We start from the raw sequence: 17,961 nt of genomic DNA on the forward strand, positions 1-17,961 counted from the left end.
TATTACAGGCTACATGTTTAGTGCTACATGCATAGTATTGTTCCTCACCAAATGAATAATCCTGTCATAGTACCCTTGGCCGGCTGTAGTTTTCATTGACTCCAAGGTGTGATGGTAAACATGCGGTGCTCTATACCAAACCTGTTGACACAATCAGCTGTTAGATGTTCAGTCTCAATGCCAGGGCTTTGATATCAAACAATTTAGTTTTTTGTTGATTGACTGCTAAACATTGGTGAAATAACATTAAATGTAACAAGTTCATATCAATTGTTATCAATTTTTTTAATATTATCCCAACCTCTTGAGTAAATAACACAGGTCAATGGTCCAAGTGGATTGGTTGAAGCCCTCCTCGCGGCAGATCATCTCAAACTTGTCCAGCATCTCCCTCCCTCTGTGCTGGAGTCAGCCAGCATGAGCACGCACGACACCCCGCAGTCCCAGTTGTAGCGCTGTGTGAAGTGATCCAGTCTGTGCTCAATGTATTCTGAAAACATTATTATATTATAGAACAATTTTACTAAGTTTTGTCTATCAGAGGGCAGCCCCAGTGTTTTAATAATTGGTTCTTCTTAAATTGATTGTGAAGTGGTCAACTGTTATGAAAATTATATATACTTTAATATAATTTAAGATACATAATCTTTATGGAATATACATACATTCAACTGTATAAATATTAATTTAGTCTAAGAATTTTGTAGCTTTAGCTTTAGTTGAACAGCAGTTATAGTTGTTAATTCATAAATAGTAAAACTGGAACTTTGAATTTTGTTACGAATTCAATCCTGTATTGCTTACGTTCGTCTTGCGCTTCCATAGTTTAGCCAGACAGACCAGCTTCAGCACTACGGGAATCTGTCACATTAATGTGATCATTGTATAGTTCTGTTTGTTTATCAACTTATAATTTCGATGAATTTGACTCATTACAAGTTTGTTGTGACACTTATGACATTGACGTCCGAAATTGGACGTGCGTTTCGCTTCAAGCTCAATGTTGTTTTATGATATAGCCCGAGCACTGAGCTGTTTTCACGGCCTTGTAATTATTTCATTGTCTTTATGTGGTTTGGCTTATCATCTTTGGAAGCATATTTTAACTTTACTACCCACTAATTATCATTCGGATAAAACCAACTACAATCTATCTAGATGAGAGTGGTTACAAAAAACACCCAAACAGACACATCATACATGAAACATACATTTTTATAATAATTTTAGAAATTACGTTATACATGTATAAATAGTCATGTCTGAATTAAAAAGATTCAATTGTGTCAAACGAAACATGCAAAAAAGTTCAACGCACATTTGACAAACAGCTGACTGACTACGAATGACAGCGGCATTTTAGGTTTTTCAGAATTAAACGATGGCGTTCTGGAGTGGGATTACTAAAATTCTAAGTATAAGATGTGCTGCTCAGCTAGGACTAGTGCGACGAGCACTGACCACACAAATAAAAACAGTGGAGGAGATGAAACCCGGCAAGACTCATTTCGGATTTCAAGAAGTGGAAGAGGAGGAAAAGACCAAAAAAGGTAAAAAGCTATTTGAGGACCTTTTTAGAAATTTTATTTAACTTGTATGATCAGATGATGATCAGTAAGGGAATTATAAAATTTTGGTTTAATTTTTTCTCCTATTGTAGTCAGAAAATATCGGCTATTAAAAAAATGAAAACTTAACCCAAAAAATATTAGTATAACATATTTGGTGGAATCTGTAATAGAGTCAAGAAAAAAGTATTAATTCTATAATGGTGCTGTCTATAAGAGTTGTCGTCGTATTTAATAAGTGACTTTAGAACCTTAACTGAATCAATAATACTTTTACACAACACCAGCCTGTCTCTTGCTTAGCTTAGCTTGTATTAAGAGTATTAGGCAATAAACTAAGACACAAATTTGTGCTCAACACACAAACTTAGATGTGAATCGAACCTATTCTAACGATTTTGTCTTGACTTTGTCACTGTACATGATGTGCTGGGTGGGAGATTTTCTAATTAAACCATTTTTTGTTTGTGTTAGACACAAAAAAACGAATTCAGAATCAGTAACATAATATAATTGTTTATCTTTCACAGTCCATGAAGTATTTGAGACTGTAGCTGAGAAGTACGACCTGATGAATGACGTCATGTCCATGGGGATACACCGCGTCTGGAAGGACATCTTTATGCAGAGGCTGGCTCCCACTCCTGAGACCAAACTCCTGGACATGGCTGGTGGAACTGGTAAGAAATCCAGACTAATTTTTTGAAGACTAACTGGTTACACCCTAGCTTATGGAACAGGTAATAAGCACAAAAGGTAAAAAGTTCCCTTCCTTGGTGACGAAAAATAGTATCAACAGATAAATCTAGCTTGATACATATAGCATTATTTATTTTTTATTGAAAGTCCACATACTCTGCGACCCCAGTAGTAAGCAGTAACTTTTAAAAATATTTATTTACTCAACATTTCCTTATGGAAAGCAGATTATTAAAAAATCCTTTCTCAAATACTTGATTGTGACTATTAATAGATACTTTATATGTTACGTCTTTTTAAATAATTTAATACAGATAGCCCAAATGCAAAATTTGACAGCTTCTAGTGGTCTATCACTTTGTTGCAAGTCTTCCTGACTGTTGTTTGTTTCAGGTGATATAACATTCAGATATATAAAGTACCTGCAGAACCTGCCGGCCTCACAGGGCGCGCAGGGCGCCCGTAGCAGCGTGACCGTCTGCGACATCAACCAAGCTATGTTGGATGTTGGGAAGCAGAGGGCTCTCAAGTATGTGACTAATGAATTTCAGAAATTACTTAGACAAAATATTTATTGCAAACTAAGCGTACAGATAGGTCTTAAACAGAGTTACAGTTCTTTCTACTCAGCAGCCTTTTAAAAATAAATACAGAAAAGGTATAGAAAACATAAAACTGAGCTGATGGGCTCCTCCCATCATTTGTCTAATTTGTGACATACTCAATGTTTGTAGGCTAGGCTTTACTCCTGAGTTGTGTGGTGTGGACATATCCTGGGTTTGCGGCGACGCAGAGAAGCTCAACTTGCCCGACGACAGCTTTGACGCGTACACCATCGCGTTCGGCATCCGGAACTGCACTCATATTGATAAGGTAGCTTATTATAAATTAAGTCCTTGCTAGAGTTGCTAGCAATGATCCACTTGAATATTGTGCCTATTCAGCGAATTTAAAGTCAGATCCTTATCGCCATGTATTTCGATAAACCAACTAGGTACCTTTTTCTATGCAGGTCCTTGAGGAGGCGTATAGAGTGCTGACACCTGGTGGCCGTTTCTTATGCTTAGAATTTAGTCAGTTACCCAACAGCACATTACAATGGTATGTCAAATACACATCAACTTTAACATTAAATACCATTCAGTTAAAATTGCTTTTTACTTTTTAAATTCTGTTCAAAAATATTAACTGCAAAATAAAACTTGTTTTCAGGGTTTATGACCAGTATTCGTTCCAAGTTATCCCTGTTTTGGGCCAGCTATTTGTGGGACAATGGAAGCCGTATCAGTACCTCGTCGAAAGTATCCGACAGTTTCCTAATCAGGTATGGCTTCTTACAAAGTACCATTGTATGCCAATTGTAAAGAATCTTTATTCATTTTTCCTTGTTTACCATAGGAGAAGTTCAAGTCGATGATTGAAGACGCTGGCTTCAGGCAGGTGACATTCGAGAACCTTACTTTCGGAACGTGCGCTATACACTCAGGGTTTAAATTATAGTGTATGTCTGTGCGTCAACTGAACAGAGATTCGTGCGGTATTGTTGTTGTTAAGATCTAATTGTTAATATTTTATATAAGTATAGTCATAGCACAGTGTGTTTTATTTCCCTATTGAAATAACGTATTAAGTAAGTATTTTACTGCAGACAGGACAGGAAAAAAGGTGATGACAAGGAAACCAGAAGTTCTTTTGTAAGGAATTTATTAAGTCCATCAAACTGTGTTGGTCTTTGGAATGCAAATCCAGTATCTAAATTACATAATATTTCCACACATTACATCTATGATATCGAGCGTCGACTCGCGCATTACAATACAATTTGTGATTAACTTCCGCGTTCCTAACAAACATCACATCCCATAATTACAATTTGTATTACTTACATAATATGTCAATTTTAGAACGTCATCCATTCTCTGTCACCCAATCCCATACATACGACTCGTATCGCTCTCACGCAGGTAGGTTGTATGAAAGCTCATAAAGCATGCTAATTATTTTTATATGACACAGAAATGTTAGGTCTAACATACTAATGAGCAAAGCTAATATAAAATTTCTCTCATAATTCGTAACAGAATCGCCGTCCTATGCCTAATATAAATAAACGGCAGACATCGAGAAGCAAATAAAGTGTGAGTTAAGGATATCCAAACAAACATTAATACTCTGTACCGAGCGTGCATTCAACATAAGTTATTTTGCAATTAATTTGAATATTCATACCCAAAGGTCCTGATCCTGATCCAGCGCGGAGCTTGCGTGGCGCCGACCGCGCCGGGCCGCTCCGATCGTCAACGATCCAATACGAAATCCAACATCCGAAAGGGAACATTACATCCACGCGACAAATATTCAAATGTCCGCCAGAGATCCGCCGGTGCGGTCCGGTCCGATCCGATCCTACACGCGAGGCCTCTATACGGCATCCTGACTCACACCTCCAGCCAAGCACATCCAACGAGCCCAATCCACAGTGGATGAAACAAAAGAAAATGCTTTTAATTATAAACAGTCATCGTATTGAATTTATTATCTAATAGACGCATTGCCCGCCCGCCCCCGAGGCCTGCTACAGTACTACCGGCCAGCCCGGCGAGGCCAGCGGGCGGCCAGGCCGGCCAGCCCGGCGCGCTCTCCGTCCGCCGCGCCCGCTGTGGAACACAAGGCCTCAGTCCCACTCCGCCCACTCGCCCTACCGACCTGCACCCGCTCCGCATGCACTCACCAACACTTCAATATCATGGCTTTTAGGTTACGCTTTTATTTACGATTCATTAGTTATTGCCTGGATGATAACATTTTGGTTCAATAATGTTTAATTTAAACGGTATGTGCATTCATGCAGAGGTCTTACATCATCTACACAATATTTTATTACACTGGATGAATAAAGAAGCGTGAACCAAAATGCTTATTGGGCAAATAGAACTAGCCATTAAAACGCAACCTAAAACGAAGCAAGCGTCACGTACAGTGCGGGCGTGGGGCTCGGTAAAGACGAGTGTATGGACGCTCCAGTAACATAGCTTTTGTGCTGGTATTGACGATAGGGACAGCGAGTCTTGGCAAGGTTTCTTACCAAATCCAATGATAGAGCGAAATCTTACCAAATCCAGATAGTCTTTTGAGGAAATTAGATTATAAGATATACAAAATGAAAAAATAATAAAAACAAAACAATAGTAGGTACATTAGAATTCAATAAATAATAAATCTGTCGAGCGTTTTTATAAAACCCTCTGTCTAGGATAGTTAATGAGAGAACATAACTTATTTGAATTAAAGTAATTTTCCCATAAAACGATCAAATTAAAATGGAAGCCAAATCAACTTGTAGCAAACAAATTTTAAATGTTGCAAACAATCCTGCAAACCTGCTCAAATCCTGAGTATGTCCAGTGATATGTTCAAAACTAAGTCCTGAGTAAGTCCAGTGTTATTCTCAATTAGCAGTCAACTGCTATATCCAGTGAATCCCTCCACAAGTACTGTAAATATATCTCTAGCTCATGTAACATTCTCAAGACAGTAGGGGTAACAAACTAGTCTATTTGTTAGTTAACAACAATTATAACTTGCTCTTGTATTTGTGATATTATTGTCTTTGTTATTTATAAACTTACATTTATTTATGTACACATTTCATTTGAGCAAATAATGGAATGCAATAATATCCATAGAGATCATAATTTCAAAACTACCTGTCAGTGACGTCAATATAAATTGGTCAAGTCTGCATAGCGAGTAGCAAGCAGGTCGGCCTGCCGCGGTACAGAATGGATATGCGATGGCTGGTGTCGGGGATCAGAGGGGGCGATACCGACCTGTGCTCAGTAGTTGTGCGAGCGCGAGCGGCTGCGCGAGCGCGAGTAGCTGCGCCGCACCGGCGAGTACGTGGGCGAGCCGCGCCGCCGCGGGGAGTACGAGCGGGACCTGCGGGAGCGCGCGTCAGACATCGTGGCAGAGGCAGGCTGGCTGCATACGCATGTAATATACCAAAGCAATGTATTCGAAAGCCAAGTCATAAGTGCGTCACCTGTCACGATCGCCGCTGTAGCGGTCAGCGCCACCTCCGCCGCCGCCACCGTAGTCCTCCTTCACGCGGATGTAGGATACTTCTCCCTGCCATCAAACACATACATTACATTTTATTTAGTGTCAAGTGCAGAGAAGAAACACCTGCATTATTTTAAGAGTTCAATAAATAATTACACATTTATAGTAAGCTTATTTGTGTGGAAGTTTTACTAATTACAATATGGGCATTTCAATTGGAATAAACATGAGTCAATATTTATAGGTATTGTACCTTATTTAAAACCATGTTACATTATCATGCTAATGGCATAATTAATTCAGTACTGTATAACTGACAGTTCCACCCCAATACTCGGCCGTTACTAATAAAATCAATACATACACTACCCGTTACCTTGACGCCTCAGCAGTCGTCATGGTAGTTCGATCAATATAATTGCATGTCTACAGCAAAATTATATATGAGGACATGGATACTATCCAAAAACTTTACAGTTAAAAGTTCGAATATCAATGTTTGGAAAGTTTAACAGTATAATCGAGGATCGCGTGTTGGAAAGCCACCGCTTTTTATGGGGTGTACTTTAAAGGTTTCTTTAGGGGTGAACTCACAACATATTTTATGGAAAATATTTTGTACAACAGGTGCTTTCGTATTGTACAATATTAATTTCAAAGAAACCTGTTTCACTTGGATGGATTGCCAAACTTAACCAATAGGCTTACTCTGCTTGGACATAATAGCAAACCAAACCAAAGTTATCAGCGTAATTAAAGACCCACCTCATGACTTCTAAATCTAGAATCGTCGAGCTTCTTGACAGCGTACTTCATGTCCTCGTGGCGCAGGAACTCGACGACGCCGGTGCCGTCCTTGAAGGTGTCGGCGAAGCAGACGTCGCCCGCCTCGCGCATGTGGTCCTTGAGGTCCTGCCACGAGCCGGAGGGCGGCAGGCCCGTGACCAGCACGCGGTACTCGGAGCGGCGCGCGGGCGGCCCGCGCGTGGCCGTGCGCGCCCCGAAGCGCTCGGGCCCGCCGCGGCCGCCGCGCCCGCCGCCGCCGCCGCCGCCGCGCGGGAACTCCACGCGCAGCCGGTACCCGTCGTAGTCGTAGCCGTCGCGGGCGCGCACGGCGTCATCAGCGTCCCTGTCAAAGATACCACACTTTGACATATGGATATCATACGAAGCCATTGTACAGCAGCTTATGTAATGCAAACATTTTCGATGAGACTAGCAAATAAATATGTATAAAAAATATTTCTAGCATTTCAAACTAACATACTTTTATTAAAATTGAAAACTTACTACATATAATATGTTATTTAGTAAAATTCCATTTATTAAAATATTTTTTAGAAACCAGCTTGAGTCACAGGTAAGGTAATTAACATTTTTATCATTGTGTGTTAATGACCTTCATTAATACAACATACAAAAACACACAAGTTGGAATGAATGTTTCTGCTAAAGTACTTATTGTTAGAACAACATTTAAAGAATGCTGCTGGCTATTTTGATAATATTCATAGGTAAATCCAATTCTTAAGTCCAGAAGGAAAAGACCTGTAATACAAGTCCTAACAAATTGTGGTGAGTAAGCAGTCTGAATAGGCGGGATTAGGGAGTAATTTGCTTATAGAAAAACAGGGATAAAATTTTTTTGGTGTCTGCTTATTGCTGAATATTGTATTGTCTACTACTACAACTAGCAACTTAATACAATTTCCAATTGTTTTACACTGAAACTAACTTTTCAGCATACTTCAACCATTTCTAATTTATTTTTCATGCGAGAGGCTTTCATGAGAATACAGAGGCTTTACCATATCATAGTTAAATAATTTATTTGTACTTTTTAAGATTAAAATACTCTCTCAGGACTAAAGTATTATTGCCAGCATGTTTACGTACAACAATAAATTGATAATGTGTTATCTGTTTACACCAACCTTATCAAAAAGCAATAAATATGTTTAAGTGTACATATAGTATTCAAAAAACATATTTAGTAATATTCTAGTATGGAATGTACCTAGATATTGTTATGACATTTACTAGTGCAAATTGTCTTAAACTGGTAGAGTGAATGTATATTTTTTTTTATAATTTCTGTAGTTATACCTTAGTATATGACCTTGCTTTTTTGAAACTATGTTGACCGCTTGACATACGGATAAGTTTGTCTGTATGATCATTTTGTTTTAAAGGTGAATGAGCGAGTATTTTTAGACACGTTTATTTAAGATTGGTGTATCTGATCGGGCTAAAAGCTGTGAGGTGAAAATGTGGCAGAATAGACTAAGATCAGCAAATTTCTCAAGTGGGGACTCAAATGAAAGCACACTGAAATAAAATATTAATAAGTTAGTCAAGAGCTTTCTAGTTTTTAATGACGATAGAATTGGTGGTGAAAAATGGGATATAAAAACATATGCAGCTCTGTCTTAGCAATTCTGATTGTTTCTTAATTTTATTATCCTACCATATGAATGTACCAAAAATGATTTTTTTAAATTTTTTTTAAATATGAGGGTAGTTTAATATTAGCCAATTAACTCAAGAGCTATTCTAGCTCTTAGTAGCCATTAATTATAAATGTAATGCTCGTAGTGTGTTAAGAAAGTGAATAATTATGTGCATCGGTGAGCTATTTTATTACTGGCAAAGACAAGACAAAAACACTACAACACAACTATTATATGCAACACACACAACTTCTAAATTATTATTGAAGTGCTGCCAATAATGATTACAATTTTTCAACCTCAACAATCCGAGTAGAAAAATATAACCTTAATATTAAAGAATATTGTTTGACCTCTAAAACCAATTATGCATTCAGGGTGGTTGTGGTCATTGTTTGGCATTTGCGACGTCAAATTAAATAATAAAACAATTACCAATCAAATTCCTACGAAGGAAGTAGGTCAATAAGCCTAACTATATCTATATTTATTATACACAACAAAGAATATAAGTGCCCACGGAGTATATAGTGATTATTTCTCAAATTATACGATTTAGTTACTTGTTAGTTTTAAAACTTTACCTGGGATCTTCAAACTCAACGAAGGCGAATGGTGGTCCTTTTCTATTTTTCAGATCTACGAACGTTACTTTGCCAAATTTGTAAAATAGATCTTGGATATCCTTTGTCCTTATGTCTGGGGGCAGATTTCCGACGTATATTCTACATTCATTTCTATTGCTGCTGCTTCCACCCGACATTTTGGTAAACACGTTATGTGAATTAAAAGTTATTTAACGCCAATTTCCTTAATTTCTTGGGTAACGCTTCGGCGTATCTCATTAGGAACTAATCAAATATGGCGACTGACTAATAAGCAGGTGAAGAATGTTATCCGAGGTATGGTCAAAGGCAAGTCACCAGGTCATGATGGTCTAAGTATAGAACATCTAAAGTACGCAGGAGCTCATTTACCGCGGATTTTAACAATGTTTTTTAATCTCTGTATTAGCCATTCATACCTACCAGATCGGTTAATGCATACAGTTGTAATTCCCATAATTAAAAACAGGAGTGGAGATGCCTCGGATATATCAAATTACAGGCCGATATCTTTAGCCACAATAGTGGCCAAAGTATTGGACAGTCTGCTTGACCAGCACTTGAATAAACATATCAACCTCCACGACCAACAATTTGGCTTCCGGACAGGTTTGTCAACAGAGAGTGCTATCATGTGCCTCAAGGAGACTGTTCAGTACTACGTGACCAGAAAGACGCCGGTGTATGCTTGCTTTTTGGACCTGTCAAGGGCGTTCGACCTCGTTTCTTACAGAAAGTTATGGGAAAAGTTGGAAGATGAAACGTCTTGTAACCAGGAGGTTGTGTCCTTATTGAAACATTGGTACAACAATCAGACTAATGTAGTGAAATGGGCTGGGGCGTCATCAGCAGTGTACAGGTTGAATTGTGGAGTGAGACAGGGTGGCCTGACCTCACCCAGACTCTTCAACCTGTATATGAACGGACTTATTGGTGAGCTCAACAGTACCGGCGTCGGATGTCACATAGACGGTGTTTGTGTTAACAACATAAGCTACGCAGACGACATGGTACTGTTGAGCCCTTCAATGGCAGCGTTAAAAAAGTTAGTTAGAATATGTGAAGTGTATGCGGAGGCTCATGGACTGAAATACAATTCGAGAAAGAGTGAGATTATGATATTTAAGGCTAGCAACAAAAGTTATGCAACAGTTCCTGTCACCTTAAGTGGTAGCGAGTTGAAGCAAGTCTCGAATTTCAAGTATCTCGGTCACTGGGTCTCCGAGGACTTGAAGGATGATAAAGACTTGGAGAGGGAACGTAGGGCGCTGGCGGTCAGAAGCAATATGTTGGCCCGCAGGTTTCGGCGATGCAGTGATTCGGTAAAAGTGACTTTGTTTAAAGCCTATTGCCAGTCATTGTATACGTGTTCTCTGTGGGTAAACTATACGCGGATGACGTATAACGCCCTGCGTGTACAATACAACAATACATTTAGGACGCTGCTCAGGTTGCCGCGGTTCTGCAGTGCCTCGGGCATGTTTGCTGACGCGCACACTGATGGTTTTAATGCCATCATCAGAAAACGCAGTGCTTCACTTCTTCACCGAGTGCGGACTAGCACCAATAGCGTCCTAAACGTATTGACTGATAGGTGGGACTCTCAGTTGCTAAGACACTGGTTAAGCCTTCACACTGTGTTGTAATTTGTATTTTATTTTATTTCTTTGATGTTTTGTGTTACCTACTTTTTATATGGACCTGGTCTGAAATAAAGATTTATTATTATTATTATTAATATGTTCGTAGGAAACGGAAATGAAACAATACTGACAGATTGCCTATGGTTGGCCATTGCAAATGGCGTTCGTTTTCTAAAATGTATTCGTTCTAAAACTTGAAGGAAAATCAGTAAATTATGACACCTTGTTTATTTTGTTACAAATGACTTGGTTCAATGATTCCAGTCAGAAATTACGTGAAATTAAAAATTAAAACCGTTTGTGAGTTATAAATGGTGTGTTTTTAATTTTAGATTTGAACGTTCTGAAACTTTTAAAATTTTCTACCAAATTAGACTATAAACACGAGTAAGACATTAAAATTATGTAAAAAGTGGATATTCGCTATATTTTTGATATTTTTCTAAACATTGGCTGAAAATAAATTGTTTGAAAATTTACCATAAAGTTTATTTTTCGAATATGTTTGAATTTAGAACGCCCTCTATCGCAATTAGAAGAAATCTTTGCTGAAAGAAGCCTGTGAAAGAATCCTCTGGAAAGTAGGCATTGAATCTCCGGTTATCAAAATCTTTACGTGAGAATTTGTTCTTATCCCGAAGCAAAAGTGAGTATTTCTTTATTTTGGTGTTTATTTATTTATATTCATAAGTAAATCAATTATTTTATAGTGCCAGTTTTTAATTATTCTTATATTAACAAAATGGTGTGCGAAAATCCGAAGGCGGAACAATTTATTTTTTGCAAATATTCGCAAATATGTGCAGCGAAATGGGTTTTATTGATTTAACTCTGATGTTACTATAGTGATAATCTGCATTATGCTGAAATATCCTTATCTTTCGGTTCCATAAATTAAATTACATGTCGGCGCCTCGTTCCTAATTTCTCCTATCTGTTTTGATGACGGGCATTAGTGCTAGTGCTTCCATTAGAATAACTACGAAAAAACCTTCGTCGCAAACAGTAGAAGAGGTCAGGTAACGTAGACTCCATCACTTGTTTTTGATGACTTTGTCATTTTTATTTTACAACGCGATATTCCTTTGCGGGTGGGAACACATTTCGTAAAGGGCGCGCATTGAGTCCCGGATTTCGCGCTTGACCTTTTCTGGAGGATATTAATAGCGATAATAATGTTGTTCAATATAAACAACTAATGTTTTTCCCCTCGGAAAACGTAGAAAATCAATCCTATCAGAATGTTATCGTCAGGGCATGGTAACAATAACCTTTCGCATTGACGCTATCAGTCATCATTGCAACAAGTAAGCAAGCTTGATAATAAATCTCGCGTATAAAAACTAATCTATCAACTTGACTCAAACAAAAGAAGCTGAGACATAAAAAATAGACAACCTATGTTTAGAACCAATCAATAATTTCATGATAAATATGCATGCTACTAATTTTAGAAGCATTATATTGATCCTTGTCATACCACTGCTATTTTTACAAACAAAGTCAACTGGCACATGAGGGTCTTTCTTGAATACTAATCTGAGTTGTAGTTAGTAAGTAAGAGTAACTATTATTTATTTTTTCAAGCCTGTTAGAATTGCAATTGAAAATATTTCTAGCAAGTGACAACTTGAAACAATATATATATATATAATTTAAATGATTTATGATTCACAAGATGCTCATACAGCTATGATCATGATGGCTTCCAATATTAATAGTTGATCACTCTTGTGCAGACATATAGCAGCCAAGATGTGCGACCGCAAAGCGGTGATCAAGAATGCCGACATGAGCGAAGAGATGCAGCAGGATGCTGTAGACTGTGCAACGCAGGCACTAGAGAAGTTTAACATTGAAAAGGTGAGTTTAGTTAATAAATCTAGGATATTTCCATACATTTTATATTCACAAAATATGCCTATGCCAATATGGAGTCCTATACTCAGACTATTGAAGTTTTTTATAAAATAAATGGCTAAAGATAAAAATATATCTCAGCACTAAAATGTATGGGTTTACATGGTTTTCTAGCAGTCTTTTAAGACTAAATGTTTCCAAAACTTTTTTAATAGAATAAGCCACAGTGACCAGTTCCCACGACTGATAAACTTTGAGGTTTTCCTGTTGTGGTTAGTGTATTTTCAAAAGTACTTTCCATATCATATGTTTAAATTACATAATGACAAAGCTATGCCGAATGGAGAATGTTGAGCATGTGGGACAAATGTAAGCATGATAATGTTTGCAGGACATTGCGGCATTCATCAAGAAGGAGTTCGATAAGAAGTACAACCCGACGTGGCATTGCATCGTGGGGCGTAACTTCGGGTCGTACGTGACGCACGAGACTCGCCACTTCATCTACTTCTACCTGGGCCAAGTGGCCATCCTGCTGTTCAAGAGCGGCTAGGCGGGGCGGCGCCCCTTCAAAATTTTATGTTGTTAGCGCAGACGCAGTATTACCGGGCGACGGGTGCGGCGCATGTGTCGTGTGTGTCAGTGTGAGTGAGCGAGTGAGTGACCTGTGAGTGAGCGGCGAGCGAGCTGAGCGAGTGGTGACTGAGACTGTATGTGTGCGGCACGCCACGCGAGTACGGACTAGCCTTTACGCCCACTGTTTCATATTCAGATGCTGGACTTAGCTGCGTCGAAACCTTCACTTCTTAGTCCCCGGCGCACTCGATGTATGTTTGTACTGTGTTAGCTAATATTTAAGACTCGATATTGACTTGGGTAAAACATTCACTTCTAGTGTATTTATATTTAAAAATTTTAGTTAATGATTCCTAGACTTATTACCTAGCATAGCGTAAAAGTCATATGTTAGTATATAACTAAATTTATTGTTTTAATTCTTTGTTAATACACCCTGTGAAAATATTTTTCAATACTTCTTTATTAAACTTTCTTACAAACCAAACTTCTATATTGTTTATACTTAATACTTTCCTTGTAGTTTCTATTAGTTGATACTTTCTGTAGAATTTTAATATATACACCTGAGGTTACTTGAACACTTATTACAATACTTTACCACATAAATACTTAGTAGTCTCTAGCAGTTAAGCAATATAATCTTATCAACTGAGGCATCTACCACAATCATGAGCAACACTAATGATCAAAAGTTACACCTACAGACAACCAACATTGAACCAAAATCTCATTATGCCACCTTAGGATACTAATAGTATACCTACCTACTAATCTAAAATGTTTTATATTGTGTAATCAAATTAATAAAGCATTTACTTTTGACTGTATTTTTCTATTTTATTCGTTCTACCCTCAAACATAGTTTACAACATAGATTTATTTTTAGTGTTTTGAGAAATTGCAAACCTGGCCATTCAACTGCACTAAAACAGGTACCTACCTAAATTAATTTTACAAAAATAGTTAACCATGTTTATCATCGTCTCATAAACACTACTAAACCGTAGGACTAACAGCTCAAAGCAAGGATCCGAAGTCTTGGTCAGAGAATGTCACGTGAAAGGAGAGACTGCTCTCATAAGATGAAAGGCAAGGACGAGAGTCCAACTACCCTTCCAACGGGCCTGCTCTCTAGACTTTCTAGGACATGGTTACAGACGTTTATATGCACAGGTACCATTACTAGGTGTCTTATTAGTCACCAATAACAAATTAGAACAAGTGAAGCTAGCCTTGCACTGTTTAACAAAACGTTAATTGATTAGTACTTAGTTACGTAGATACCTAGTATTGTACATTTGTTCCACATAGAGGGGTTTCGGTACATAATTTTATTGTTTTACTACCTATGCCAGCGACTTCGCGTGGAAAAGCGTCATTTTTCATTAGTTTTTACATCGTTTAAAAACAATTTCTACTTGATTTATAAAGCATTAACTTTATATCGACGAAATTACAAAAGTTACAATCGCAATTGAATAAACGGATTAGCTATTTCCAAGCTCATCGCGCATAAACGCACAGATAAACAAGCATCATGGCAAAAAGTTTCAGGGTTTACTTTTCTACGATGTATGTACTTTATATACGTACCTACATTACCTATAGTAATATGTAATACTGTTTCACTACGAGCCACGTAGAATTCTATCGTAAACCTCATTAGTACAGTATTTAACTTGAGGTGACTATAGATTATACCTATCCAGGGGCATCATACCTATCTCGGTATCTGTAAGTACATACATTTCTAGTAGATATAGGAAGATACGAATCTTTTTTCAAAGCCATAAAAGATAATTTTAAATAACTCAAAAACTGCAAACTAAATATCCAACAATATGTTAGATAGATATGTAGTTACATTTTAGGTCCATTAAGTACACTTATTTGTCGGTCGATTGAAGCCATAATGAGCGTACGAACGTTCATAAATGATCACACAGATAAACAGTCGCCTTAGGCAACCGGCCGTTAAAACAGTATAGTCTGCGAGGACTCTTGTTATGTACAGGTAATGGAATAAAATAACTACAGGGCCCCGATACCGCTATTTACAACGGCCGATGAACGAATGGCAGTTGGATTTAATTTGAAATTATTCCTATTCTCTTAAACATTTTGCCAACACAAAAATTGAAAATTGATTGTATTGACCTTGAGTGTAACATCCCATACTGAATTTCCAATTATTGTGTAGGAAAAATGCTTATAATAAGAGAACACGAAAAGTGTCATTTTAAACCAATTTTCATTCATTCATCCGCCATTGTAAATAGCAAAATTGGGGCCCAGTTTCAGCAATGCACATACGTCCTCAAACTTCAAGCAAGAGGCAATCGACCGCGCAACAAATTACTAAAATACGGTAGTGTTGTAGGGTAAGGTTGCTGTCAATTGTTTAGCTGCCACCACTGATGAGAGGTCCAATGTACATTGCTCATGTCTATTAATGATTCAATTGGTTGGGTTATTTCCATTATGTAATTTTTATCCTGCGTAATGCTTAGTCCTTTGGGCACAGTATCTAGGAAATCAGATTTATTTTATTTTGCCGAATTTGATTTAAGCCTTTCTGATTATGTTAAAGGTTTTTATAGTGGTAACAGCATACAATCCCAAGCCACTTATTTGGAAACCAAGCCCAGTTTTCAGTCTCGCTGAGTAGGTACAGCTGAAGCCGAGCGCTAGTCCAAGTAATCCACATTTTATTCACATCATATTTTCCTTTAACCCTAGAAAGATAGTCTGCGTAAAATTGACGCATGCATTCTTGAAATATTGCTCTCTCTTTCTAAATAGCGCGAATCCGTCGCTGTGCGTTTAGGACATCTCAGTCGCCGCTTGGAGCTCCCGTGAGGCGTGCTTGTCAATGCGGTAAGTGTCACTGATTTTGAACTATAACGACCGCGTGAGTCAAAATGACGCATGATTATCTTTTACGTGACTTTTAAGATTTAACTCATACGATAATTATATTGTTATTTCATGTTCTACTTACGTGATAACTTATTATATATATATTTTCTTGTTATAGATATCGTGACTAATATATAATAAAATGGGTAGTTCTTTAGACGATGAGCATATCCTCTCTGCTCTTCTGCAAAGCGATGACGAGCTTGTTGGTGAGGATTCTGACAGTGAAATATCAGATCACGTAAGTGAAGATGACGTCCAGAGCGATACAGAAGAAGCGTTTATAGATGAGGTACATGAAGTGCAGCCAACGTCAAGCGGTAGTGAAATATTAGACGAACAAAATGTTATTGAACAACCAGGTTCTTCATTGGCTTCTAACAAAATCTTGACCTTGCCACAGAGGACTATTAGAGGTAAGAATAAACATTGTTGGTCAACTTCAAAGTCCACGAGGCGTAGCCGAGTCTCTGCACTGAACATTGTCAGATCTCAAAGAGGTCCGACGCGTATGTGCCGCAATATATATGACCCACTTTTATGCTTCAAACTATTTTTTACTGATGAGATAATTTCGGAAATTGTAAAATGGACAAATGCTGAGATATCATTGAAACGTCGGGAATCTATGACAGGTGCTACATTTCGTGACACGAATGAAGATGAAATCTATGCTTTCTTTGGTATTCTGGTAATGACAGCAGTGAGAAAAGATAACCACATGTCCACAGATGACCTCTTTGATCGATCTTTGTCAATGGTGTACGTCTCTGTAATGAGTCGTGATCGTTTTGATTTTTGATACGATGTCTTAGAATGGATGACAAAAGTATACGGCCCACACTTCGAGAAAACGATGTATTTACTCCTGTTAGAAAAATATGGGATCTCTTTATCCATCAGTGCATACAAAATTACACTCCAGGGGCTCATTTGACCATAGATGAACAGTTACTTGGTTTTAGAGGACGGTGTCCGTTTAGGATGTATATCCCAAACAAGCCAAGTAAGTATGGAATAAAAATCCTCATGATGTGTGACAGTGGTACAAAGTATATGATAAATGGAATGCCTTATTTGGGAAGAGGAACACAGACCAACGGAGTACCACTCGGTGAATACTACGTGAAGGAGTTATCAAAGCCTGTGCACGGTAGTTGTCGTAATATTACGTGTGACAATTGGTTCACCTCAATCCCTTTGGCAAAAAACTTACTACAAGAACCGTATAAGTTAACCATTGTGGGAACCGTGCGATCAAACAAACGCGAGATACCGGAAGTACTGAAAAACAGTCGCTCCAGGCCAGTGGGAACATCGATGTTTTGTTTTGACGGACCCCTTACTCTCGTCTCATATAAACCGAAGCCAGCTAAGATGGTATACTTATTATCATCTTGTGATGAGGATGCTTCTATCAACGAAAGTACCGGTAAACCGCAAATGGTTATGTATTATAATCAAACTAAAGGCGGAGTGGACACGCTAGACCAAATGTGTTCTGTGATGACCTGCAGTAGGAAGACGAATAGGTGGCCTATGGCATTATTGTACGGAATGATAAACATTGCCTGCA

The 17,961-nt window shown here is 38.0% G+C and overlaps 3 protein-coding genes and 1 pseudogene across 5 annotated transcripts; 2 read left to right on the forward strand and 2 right to left on the reverse strand.

The window, feature by feature from the left end:
- Positions 1–78: 78 nt before the first annotated feature.
- Positions 79–897, reverse strand: LOC113507358 (annotated as a pseudogene).
- A 253-nt stretch (positions 898–1,150) lies between these two features.
- LOC113507356 (2-methoxy-6-polyprenyl-1,4-benzoquinol methylase, mitochondrial-like) lies at positions 1,151–3,860 on the forward strand. Its single transcript, XM_026890217.1, has 7 exons — positions 1,151–1,550; positions 2,099–2,248; positions 2,661–2,796; positions 3,002–3,140; positions 3,280–3,368; positions 3,480–3,591; positions 3,666–3,860. Exons 1-7 carry the CDS (start codon positions 1,382–1,384, stop codon positions 3,765–3,767), a joined length of 897 nt encoding a protein of 298 aa, XP_026746018.1. The 5' UTR covers positions 1,151–1,381; the 3' UTR covers positions 3,768–3,860.
- Positions 3,861–3,954: 94 nt separating this feature from the next.
- LOC113507357 (serine/arginine-rich splicing factor 1A-like) lies at positions 3,955–9,646 on the reverse strand. 3 transcript variants are annotated; one of them, XM_026890220.1, is made up of 5 exons: positions 9,364–9,646; positions 7,095–7,458; positions 6,310–6,395; positions 6,098–6,206; positions 3,955–4,924 (listed from the first exon to the last, which is right to left on the reverse strand). In XM_026890220.1, exons 1-4 carry the CDS (start codon positions 9,540–9,542, stop codon positions 6,104–6,106), a joined length of 732 nt encoding a protein of 243 aa, XP_026746021.1. In that variant the 5' UTR covers positions 9,543–9,646; the 3' UTR covers positions 3,955–4,924; positions 6,098–6,103. The 3 variants fall into 3 exon arrangements, with proteins under 3 accessions (XP_026746021.1, XP_026746020.1, XP_026746019.1); XM_026890219.1 differs by having other exon boundaries at positions 3,955–5,761; XM_026890218.1 differs by having other exon boundaries at positions 3,955–6,206.
- Positions 9,647–11,539: 1,893 nt separating this feature from the next.
- Positions 11,540–14,293, forward strand: LOC113507360 (dynein light chain 2, cytoplasmic). Its single transcript, XM_026890222.1, has 3 exons — positions 11,540–11,673; positions 12,767–12,890; positions 13,279–14,293. Exons 2-3 carry the CDS (start codon positions 12,783–12,785, stop codon positions 13,438–13,440), a joined length of 270 nt encoding a protein of 89 aa, XP_026746023.1. The 5' UTR covers positions 11,540–11,673; positions 12,767–12,782; the 3' UTR covers positions 13,441–14,293.
- Positions 14,294–17,961: the final 3,668 nt, after the last annotated feature.

This window comes from Trichoplusia ni, unplaced genomic scaffold, assembly GCF_003590095.1.
Source record: "Trichoplusia ni isolate ovarian cell line Hi5 unplaced genomic scaffold, tn1 tig00001778, whole genome shotgun sequence".
Lineage (NCBI taxonomy): Eukaryota > Metazoa > Arthropoda > Insecta > Lepidoptera > Noctuidae > Trichoplusia > Trichoplusia ni.

Bases quoted from the DNA above. Each gene is read 5' to 3' on its own strand.
- LOC113507360 (XM_026890222.1), top strand. From the start codon at position 12,783: ATGTGCGACCGCAAAGCGGTGATCAAGAATGCCGACATGAGCGAAGAG. The intron at 12,891-13,278 runs GTGAGTTTAGTT...TAATGTTTGCAG, and splicing joins AGAAGTTTAACATTGAAAAG to GACATTGCGGCATTCATCAA.
- LOC113507356 (XM_026890217.1), top strand. From the start codon at position 1,382: ATGGCGTTCTGGAGTGGGATTACTAAAATTCTAAGTATAAGATGTGCT. The intron at 1,551-2,098 runs GTAAAAAGCTAT...TATCTTTCACAG, and splicing joins GGAGGAAAAGACCAAAAAAG to TCCATGAAGTATTTGAGACT. The intron at 3,141-3,279 runs GTAGCTTATTAT...TTTTCTATGCAG, and splicing joins ACTGCACTCATATTGATAAG to GTCCTTGAGGAGGCGTATAG.
- LOC113507357 (XM_026890220.1), bottom strand. From the start codon at position 9,542: ATGTCGGGTGGAAGCAGCAGCAATAGAAATGAATGTAGAATATACGTC. The intron at 7,459-9,363 runs GTAAAGTTTTAA...TATCTTTGACAG, and splicing joins GTTGAGTTTGAAGATCCCAG to GGACGCTGATGACGCCGTGC. The intron at 6,207-6,309 runs GTGACGCACTTA...GCGCTCCCGCAG, and splicing joins TACAGCGGCGATCGTGACAG to GTCCCGCTCGTACTCCCCGC.